The sequence below is a fragment of the Hyalella azteca genome, unplaced genomic scaffold, assembly GCF_000764305.2.
Source record: "Hyalella azteca isolate HAZT.00-mixed unplaced genomic scaffold, Hazt_2.0.2 contig8774, whole genome shotgun sequence".
Lineage (NCBI taxonomy): Eukaryota > Metazoa > Arthropoda > Malacostraca > Amphipoda > Hyalellidae > Hyalella > Hyalella azteca.
In genome coordinates, this window is record NW_025938859.1 from 992,694 (window position 1) to 1,003,441 (window position 10,748).

The 10,748-nt window shown below is 40.4% G+C and overlaps 1 protein-coding gene across 1 annotated transcript in view; it reads left to right on the forward strand.

Annotated features, from left to right (window-relative positions):
• Positions 1–5,491: 5,491 nt before the first annotated feature.
• LOC108676678 overlaps positions 5,492–10,748 on the forward strand; it is a gene marked incomplete at its 5' end in the record, with an annotated part of 7,126 nt that continues 1,869 nt past the window's right edge. The window contains 1 exon segment of the mRNA XM_018164797.2: positions 5,492–5,588. Within this exon segment, the coding sequence (XP_018020286.2) occupies positions 5,515–5,588 (74 nt within the window).

Below are 10,748 nucleotides of genomic sequence, written 5' to 3' on the forward strand. Positions count from 1 at the left end.
TCACATCACAGTCACACCACAGTCACATCACAGTCACATCACAGTCACATCACAGTCACACCACAGTCACACCACAGTCACACCACAGTCACATCACAGTCACATCACAGTCACATCACAGTCACATCACAGTCACATCACAGTCACATCACAGTCACACCACAGTCACAATGAAGCATCGAAGTATCGAAGAGAAGTCAAGCGTAACTACCGCGAGTCTGCCTTCAGTTGCGCGTGTGCAAGCAAGCAATATGCTTTACTGTACTTCCTGCTCTGCACAGAGAAGTGATCAGGGATCATCGATGGATAGTCAGGGATCGTTCTAACTAACGCATCCAATCGTCTTTTTTATTTATATTAAATTTTTATTTATATTAAATTTTTATTTATATAAAATTTTTATTTATATTAAATTTTAGTTTACTTTCAAAAGCAAACTAAAATTTGCATCCTCTCAGATTTGGCGTCATCAAGGCACTGAAGAACCTTCGTCGCGCCTCAGCAAAGTTTCACTGCCGCAGAGACTGACCGCTGCTCTGCCGTTGATTGTGGGTACGCTGCACAGTCTCCAATTCTCTCAACGTTATAGGTCACATTCATGAAGGCCTTGTTCTCGAAGTTCGGGGCCTGTTTCGTTTTCAACTTTCGCGTGTACTGGACGACAATGCTTTAACTTTTCCACTCCATGCAGTAGTAAGTAGTTTCAGATATCTCAGCTCCCGCATCTCGTTGATTCTTGATGCGTTCTGTTCGAAACGCTAGTCACATGCACCCTTGTAGGCCTGATACACACCATACTGCTAGGCATGTGCCAGGTATATGCCTGTCACGGTCCCGTCATATTACTCATATATACATTACTGTATTTCCATAGAAGCATTCACACCATGGGCCTGGCGGATGCCTTGCATGGCTGGTGTTAATGTTTCTATAGAAATGCATTAAAGAATATAGGACTGGACCGTGACTGGCATATGCCTGGCACGTGCCCAGCAGTATTGTGTTAACCCGACCTTACTGATCGTAATTCAAAAGATCCGAACTACTTACATTTCAATTACTGTATCGTCCGATACCCGGGTAGCATTGATTCATCCCAACATATTTAACAACTCTGTATTTTAATAATTCTTGCTTGGTACCGTTGAATGCATAGTATTCACTTCAGCACTGTCGTATATTTAGGGCAAGCTTTCCGTCAAACTCTCGCAGTCGTCACTTCAGGTCGTCCAGCCGACAGCACTCTTGCGTCGTCAGCTGATGTAAATTTCGATGTAAATGCATGGCTTTGTCGCACATGAGTGTCTGCGCGGTGGATGAGGTAGAGAATTAATATATGTGCAGAACTTTGTACTGCACTTCCAAACGTCCTCGTCTCGTTTGATTTTAAGTCTTCAAACATGACATCTAAGAAATGTTATGCAAAAAGTTTTGTATCTGCGTCAACAACTCTCCTTATACCAAGAGCTGCCTCAGCTTTCTGAAGAGAACTTCGTGGTCAAGTTTATCAAAAGCGTTACCTCTCACGGCACAGTCACGGCATAGGTAAAGTTACGGCTTAGCATAGTCACGGTATAGAATAGAATGACCCAGTACAGTCACGTCAGAGTATGGAATGGCTTAGTACAGTCACGGCACCGTACAGTCACGGCACAGTTTTGGATGGTGCAGTGCAGTCACGGCTGAGTACTGTCACCGCGGATCACTTTCTCGTGCGGACGGCATGGATTCGTCTCAAAGTTTTGAGCTTCCGCGATGTAGGAATGCATTACATTCATCGGGAGGGGGGATGATGGGGAGAGAGGGGTGAAGAGTGAGGATGGGTGGAGGAAAAACGAAGCTAGATTTTAGGATCAAATTCACAATGAATCATATAAAATACAAATTCAGGAACACAATAGGTGTTGTGCAGATCAAGTAAATACAGTGCGCCTACAGAATACATAATAAACATAGTAAAGACACAGTTAATACAAAATATATATCAGTATACAATACAATAATTAGAGAATTGAACTTTGATTCTGAAACCGATTATAATTGTCTATCACTGTCGTGAATTCAATCAGGCTCATGATCTACTGCATCAGGCTCATAGCTACTTGCTTTACACGAATGTAGGCCAAGCTGTAGTTTACAATAAATTACAAGGCCGTAGTTTTTATAGTTAATTTATGTCCATCCAAGCCGTCGTTTAAGATCATTAAAGCCGTAGTTTACGATCCTTTAAGCCGTAGTTTACGTCCATTCAAGCCTATTTCACTTTTTCAAGCCGTAGTTTACGTTTATTCAAGCCGTAGTTTATGTCCATTCTATAGGCTTAATTTAAGCCGTAGTTAACGTTCATTTCCATAGTGTTGTACGTCCATTCGTATCGTATTTAAATTCAAAAGATTCTTTTTCAAAATATCCACGTGCTGTCACGATAGGTATCAGACAGAACTCTGTCGTTCTTCGAATTCTCCTCTCAAGTTCGTTTCATAAACATAAAAAGAAACGAACTTAAGCACGCCTCAATTTCTGAAGCGATGAACCAAAAACCTTGTCATGAATACAAACAAATATATATAGTTACTCTTGAATTAAGTATTATATCTACCACGTGGTTCTCCAAGTCACATGTTTGAGTGACGTTGTACTGAATGTTTCAGAATGTATTATTTCATCCTCACATTAATTAAAAATTATGATATCTTCAGTTTAGATCTCAATGTAATAATAGTATCTCGCATGCATGAATAGTGGCTACTTTAAAAATGAAATAGAATTTCTAAGATCGAACTTGCGGATTAGTTTGAGTTAAATAACAATCGCGAGTTTTGTGACTGCTAACATTTCCACGGGAGCGCAGCCGTGGGTAACAAAATTGACTCGTAAACAGGCCCTGGGCCCAACGCCATCCATCAGCATGCAATATCTTCACATAGCCTTAGACCAATGAGCTGTGGGTAACTTCGGCTAACAGTAAATCCGCTTTGCACAACACAGCCACTGTTCCACAGCGCCGGAGCCCAACTGGCCGAAGCGCAACAGGCCCTACCGCAACAGGCGGCGCAGGTTGGGTTAGGTTAGGTCAGGAGTAGCTGTTGCGGTAGGGCCTGTTGCGCTCCGGCCAGTTGTGCTCCGGTCTGTATGCACTCCGGCCTGTGACTGAACTGCGCTGTTGTGGTGGGCGCTATGTGTCGAAAGCCGTGAAGATTCCCGGCTGTGTTACTCTGCGTTAAGGTATACGAATCGCACTGTGAACTTGGGCTATGCTGACCTCTAGCTATCCACCCATTTCGACGCCGTCAGGCTGGCCAGATCCTCGCACGTGGTCGCCTTTACTTGAATAACTTTAGAGCACAGAAGTTGGGGTAAGAACTGTGAATAAGATTAATTGAGCTTTATTTCATGTCGTCTCCTATAATAGTTTATCAAATTGTAAATAAAATGTGTGATAATGTTTCGTTTCAAACGAGATCTGAAATGCATAAGGTTAGTTATGCTGAATATTAATACATTATTGGATGTAAAATTTCTGTAATAATAAAGAATAGTGTTGAATGTTGAATAGAGGTAAACGAGTAAAAGGCAATCTTGTCCGTACTACGCTGTAGCATCAATGATAGTGATTTATAATAATGCAATTAATTTTGCAAAAATAAGGAATGATATTGATTTAGCATTCGTCTGATATCTAATATTCATCACAGACAAATTTTGAGGCAGCTCATGAGCCAAAATTAATTTGAAAATGAATGACGTGTTCCACCGGACACGTGGTTCTCAAAGTTCGAAGTTTGGATGACGTGTTCCGCCGCGCACGTGGTTCTCAAAGTTCGAAGTTTGGATGACGTGTTCCGCCGTGCAAGTGGTTCCAAAGTTCGAAGTTTGGATGACGTGTTCCGCCGTGCACGTGGTTCTCAGAGTTCAAATTTGAATGACGTGTTCCGCCGTTCACGTGGTTCTCAAAGTTCAAGTTTGAATGCCGTGTTCCACCGTACACGTGGTTCTGAAAGTTGTCAGCGTATAGTTGTACCATTTTAAAATGACACGTGGAGCTATCAAACGTTTTGTATGAACGATCCATGCCATAGGCCTAGTATGAACCGATTTTAGGCCTATGACCCGAGTTGTAATTTTCTTGTAGAGCCTCGGCGGCCTGCAGTTCAGTTTGTTCCTGACCCATTCGGTGTCGCGTCCTCTCGTCTGCCCGCTGGTGAACTGAGTTTGTTATTGCCTAAAACATGGAGAACAAAGTGAGTATAAATGAATAACTTGACCTACCAATTATTTGACTTTGAATTAACGTTGATTGTAACGTCGTTTCAACATCAATACCTAATCAGCGTTTATTAAACGAAATCAACTCTTAATCAACGTTATTTCAACATATCAACGCATAATCGACGTTATTTGAACGTCATGAGTACAAATGAATTACTTGATGAACCATAATTACACTCATGTTATCAGCCCCTTGCTCGTAAAATAAAAAAAGCACCAAATGATTCCTTATTTTTTTCGAAAAAGTTGCATATTTTTTGCACTTCCAAAATCAGTGGCTAATTTTGAAATCCCTGCACATTTCTGTATGGAAACCTTGCCTTACCGACTCCTAAAGTTTTTGTCCGCTCTTAATTTAATTGATTAGTTTTACGTTCCTGAAGTGTTTTATCTTTCCTTAAGTTGTAATTCCCTTCCTGTAAATTTGTCCTTTCCTAGGGATTTTTACTTTGTTCTATAAATTTTTCAACTGATTATGAAGCCGGTCTTCGCAACTTGTTTATGATGAAGAAAACTCGACTTTTCTTGGAGTTTTCTCATCCTTATTCATGGTGAATAATTTAAGTTAACTAAGGATAAGAAATCCTTGTTTTCACTCAAGTTTAAACAATTTCTCTATTACTTTTTGAAGGTAGAACCAGACCATCCAATTGGTAGTGGCCCACTTCTTGCTGGTGATCCAACGATCTGGTCACTAGTAACCGGTGTATGATAGTCACCGGATCCTGGTTACTAGTTACCGGATCCTATTATTACTAGTTTCCGAATCTTGATTGCCAGTCGCCGGATATTGGTTCCTAGCTACCAGATCCTGTTACTAGTTACCAGAACCCGGTTACTAGTTACCAGATCCCGGTTACTAGTTACCAGATCCTGTTACTAGTTACCGGATCTCGGTTACTAGTTACTGGATCTTGGTTACTAGTTAGCGGATATTGGTTACTAGTTACCGGATCCTGGTTACTAGTTACCAGATCCTGGTTACTAGTTACCGGATCTTGGTTACTAGTTACCAGATCCTGTTACTGGTTACCAGATCTTGTTACTAGTTACCAGATCCTGAGAGATCCTGTTACTAAGTTACCAGATCCTGTTACTAGTTACCAGATCCTGTGACTAGTTACCAGATCCTGTTACTAGTTACCAGATCCTGTTACTAGTTGCTGTATCCTGGTCTCTCAATAATTGACTTGGGTACAAATAATTGACTTGGGTACAAATATGGGGGTGGCGCCCCTGGGACGCATGGCGAAGAGGGTACTGAGATATTGCCCAAATCTGGTGGAACTCAGGATGCCCGACGCCACCATTAGAGCGAAGTTACTTGGGGACATCATCCGCATGTGCCCGATGATAGAAATCATCGAGACGTGTGTGCTTGTATGGGGTCATGATATCGCTCCTACACCTATTTACATCGAAGGAAAATTCGTCGAAGACTCCCAAGAAAGCAGTGAAAATGATAACGCTGGAAGTGCTCCCAGCACACAGCGCAGTAGTGAGGATATTTTAGTATCTCTTCTCTGTGAGTTTGATACAAATGAAGAAGCCCGGTTCTTACTTCATTCATTATCGTACGAAAAGGAAATTTTTGAACTCTTACGTCGCTGCCAAGGACGATTTACTTCCTTGACAGTGGCGGTGTTCGTCGAGAATCCCCTATCTCCCATTGCTATAGCACAGAAACCCGCCTGTGACCTAAAGTATATTTTAGGAGCTTTCGGTGAAACGCTCCCAAGGGAAAAATTCAAACAACTGCAAGCCATGATCAAAAAGACGCAAGTTTTTTTCAAGTACACCTGACCATTTATAAGGAGGATGAAAAACGCTATAGCGATGGCAATAATATGTATCGGTTACAGGGAGTGAATATTCGTCGATCAGACCCGAGGAGTGAGGAAGTGTAATTGCGAACTGCCCGACTTATCTGCGCCCGAGGGCCACGTAGACCGTCCGTTTTGTCTACGCCCCAGGCCACGCAAACTGCCCGATTTGTCTGTACCCCAGGCCACGCACGACCAACGCCTAAATTAACCCAACGGTAGTTAATAAAATGTAAATTTGTCATGTCTTTTATTAACTATGTATAAACATTAGTTTTCCAAACTTATTTGGATATCCATTTCTCGAGCTGTCCAATAACTGGTAAATCAATATGGTAAACTCGACATAAAATTTCTCCAAATGAGAGGTTTGTAAAATCAGGCGACGGGTGTCGCTCATCGCCGAACATTTTCAGGGAATGAAGATGAAGCAGCTAAGTGGACGAGAAGCTCATTGGATGGCTGCAGGAAAGGCTGAATTGAAGCAGTAAATGAAAAAGGAGTAAAGTTCTTGTGCTTCATCAAAAACTTTACAGTGAAATCCACAGTGCAGTGAAATCCATTTGATCTGTTTAGGTTTAGGGCTATTATTGCTGCCATTATTTGCAGTCTGTTGAAGTGTTATTGCGGGAAAGCGTGCAACAAACAAATAATTTTCCTGTCATAAACTTAGTTTTGCCGGGTTAGGAGTGATGACTTTCCGTGGAAGTGAAATAAGACATTAGTGATATATTTTATTGAATACATCAGACATAAACAGTTAGACTAATCATACATCATCTAAGGAAGTGGCACAAAAAATGAATGATTCAGGAAAAATGACTAATTCTGCCACCATAGACAAATTACAATTCATTCACTAATCCAAACAGTTATAAAATCGCAAAGGACGGGGAATGAAGTTGACCAGAGGCGAGCGAAGCGCTGCCAGCCATGATACTCTGTTTCGGTGGTAGAGGCCGGGGCAGATGCCGAATCATGTCCACGATCAATATTTAAGTTCTGGCACTAATGATTATACATATCTAACCCATCTGATGGACAAGAAGAGGCCTCATATAATACAAAGGCAGGTACAACATAATAATATTAAAAAATTGACAGGCAACAATACGTAATCTTGGCACACAATGGACGAAGTTATGCTCAGCAAACTGAAAATATGGAATCATGTTTGCTAGATAGGCTAAAAATTAAGAAGATCTCCGAGTACACGTTAGCAGAGGTGGGCAGTAGCGCGCTACATGTAACGGCCGCTAATAGCGGCCGCTACATTTTCAGTAGCGGTAGCGGCGCTGCATTTAAGCAATTGTAGCGGTAGCGCCCGCTACATATTTAAGTACCGATACGAGGTTTTGCCGCTACAGCGCTACCGCTACATTTATAGATAAGGCCTTTAGATTTTACTTAATGGTATTAAATATTATTTAAAAACCAGCTTGATACATACATAATATAAATTACAGAATAAAACTGTACGAAAGATTTCGGTGTAATGTTGTCAACCTCAGCCTGTTACTAGTGTCATGTTAGTTGTTACTTGTTAAGTTGTTACCTGTTACCACTTACAGATATTTTTTCATGTTTCAGTTTGCTTACAGTTATTTTTACACGGTTATTTTTATGTTTCACCTTCCCAACATGGATGTCTACTTTAATCTACCAATCTCAAAAATAATTCACATATATATACAAATAAAGGACTGATTTCTTATATGTATACGTGGATAATTTTTTAGATTGGTAGATTAAAGTACACATCCATGTAGGGAAGGTAAAACATAAAAATAACTAATTTTTATTTACTGTATCTAACCCGTACTAGTTCAGTAGGGTAATTGCAATAAAGTTGCATTGATATGTTTTGAAAATCCTTTATTATCATTAAATGTTTATGAGTAAATCCCAATAGCAGAATAATAAATATTTAGAGATTTCCAATAATTTAGGCCATTGTAGCGGCTAATGTAGCGGCGCTACATTTTACTGTAGCGGTAGCGGTAGCGCTCGCTACAATCTAGTGGGTGTAGCGGTAGCGGTAGCGCCCGCTACAATCTAGTGGGTGTAGCGGTAGCGGTAGCGCCCGCTACATTTAAAGCATGTAGCGGTAGCGCCGCTACATTTCAGAGTAGCGCTGCCCAGCTCTGTCTATAACTCACGAATGAAGGTGAAATGGAAAAAATTTTCACGAGCTAAACATAACCGTTAGGTCCTAATGAATACGTGTACCAATTTTCATCGAGCTACGTTCATTAGTTTGGGAGATATTCCTTGGTCACTGAATTATGAGATTGGCCGTGAGACCGGCCGCCAGTCCGGGCGTAAATTTTTCCGACACCTAGACCGATCTTTGTCGTGCTTCGATTTCTCCTCTAAAGTTCGTATCTTGTTAAATATAAATAATTACCTTGACCACGCCTCAATTTCTGATGCGATGAACCACAAACCTTGTCTTGAATACAAATAAATATATTGAGATACTCTTGAATTACGTCTTCTACCGCGTGGTTCTCCAAGTGCCATGTTTGAGTGACGTTGTACTGAATATATCTAAATTTGTTAGTTCATCTTCACATTAATTAACAATTATGATATCTGTTGGTTAGATGTCAATGTAATAAAAGTATCTCGCATGCATGAATAGCGGCTACTTGAAAAATGAAATATAATTGCTAAGATCGAACTTGCAGGGTAGGTTGAGTTAAATCACTATCGTCTCGTTGCAAGAACAATGAACAGCAAGCTTACAGCATGAGAAGACACGGTTGCAACGAACTACGGAACAACTGATATCTTCCGTCCGTATGGCCAGTCTAGTCAAGAAAAGTACAAGAATCGGCGACAGGCCTATCCAGGCCTATTTATTTCATTCCGAAGATACTATACTATACTATACTATACTAAATCACAATCGAGAGTTTTGTGACTGCTAACATTCACACGCCTTCAGGCTGGCCAGATCCTCGCACGTGGTCGCCTTTACTTGAATAACTTTAGAGCACAGACGTTAGGGTAGGAACTGTGAATAATATTAATTGAACTTTATTTCTTGTCGTGTCTGATAATAGTTTATCAAATTGTAAATAAAATGTGTGAAAATGTCTCGTTTCTAACCAGATCTGAAATACATAGGGTTAGTTACGCTGGATATTATTAGATGTGAAATATTTGTAATAATAAAGAATAGTGTTGCATGTTGAATAAAGTATAACGAGTTTAAGGTAATCTTGTCCTTACTCCGCTGTAGCATCCATGATAGTGATTTATAATGAAGCAATTAATTTTGCGAAAATAAGAAATGATAGTGATTTAGTATTCGTCTGATATCTAATGTTTCATCACAGAAAAATTCAAAGGCAGCTCTTGAACCAAAATTAACTCGAAGTTTGAATGACGTGTTCCACCGTACACGTGGTTCTCAAAGTTCGAAGTTTGAATGACGTGTTCCACCGTACACGTGGTTCTCAAAGTTCGAAGTTTGAATGACATGTTCCACCGTGCACGTGGTTCTCAAAGTTCGAAGTTTGAATGACGTATTCCGTACACGTGGTTCTCAAAGTTCGAAGTTTGAATGACATGTTCCACCGTGCACGTGGTTCTCAAAGTTCGAAGTTTGAATGACGTATTCCACCGTACACGTGGTTCTCAAAGTTCAAGTTTGAATGACGTGTTCCGACGTACACGTGGTTGTCAAAGTTCGAAGTTTGAATGACGTGTTCCACCGTGCACGTGGAACAAAGTTTGTATTAAAAGTTCAAGTTTGAATGTATGAAGATAAGTCTTCATTGATACCGATAGAGCACGAAATAATTTTTTTTAGTATAGAATTTTTCACAAAAATTCTACCTTTTCAAAATTACACGTGGAGCTATCAAACGTTTTGTATGAACGATCCATGCCATAGGCCTAGTATGAACCGATTTTAGGCCTATGACCCGAGTTGTAATTTTCTTGTAGAGCCTCGGTGGCCTGCAGTTCAGTCTGTTCCTGACCCATTCGGTGTCGCGTCCTCTCGTCTGCCCGCTGGTGAACTGAGTTTGTTGTTGCCTAAAACATGGAGAACAAAGTGAGTATAAATGAATAACTTGACCTACCAATTATTTGACTTTGAATTAACGTTGATTGTAACGTCGTTTCAACATCAATTCATTATTTATTAATGGTAGCAATTTAATTATTTATTATTGGTCCTTATTTATATTGGTCATTATTTATTAATGGTCCACTTCTTGCTGGTGATCCAACGATCTGGTCACAATTAACCAGTGGTTGATAGTCACCGGATCCTGGTTACTAGTTACGAGATCCTGTTACTAGTTACCAGATCCTGTTACTAGTTGCCAGATCCTGTTATTACTTGCCAGATCCTGTTATTAGTTGCCAGATCCTGTTGTTAGTTGCCAGATCCTGTCACTAGTTGCCAGATCCTGTTACTAGTTGCCAGATCCTGTTACTAGTTGCCAGATCCTGTTATTAGTTAACAGATCCTGTTATTAGTTGCCAGATCCTGTTACTAGTTGCCAGATCCTGTTATTAGTTAACAGATCCTGTTATTAGTTGCCAGATCCTGTTATTAGTTGCCAGATCCTGTTACTAGTTGCCAGATCCTGTTACTAGTTACCAGATCCTGTTACTAGTTGTCTCTTATACACATCT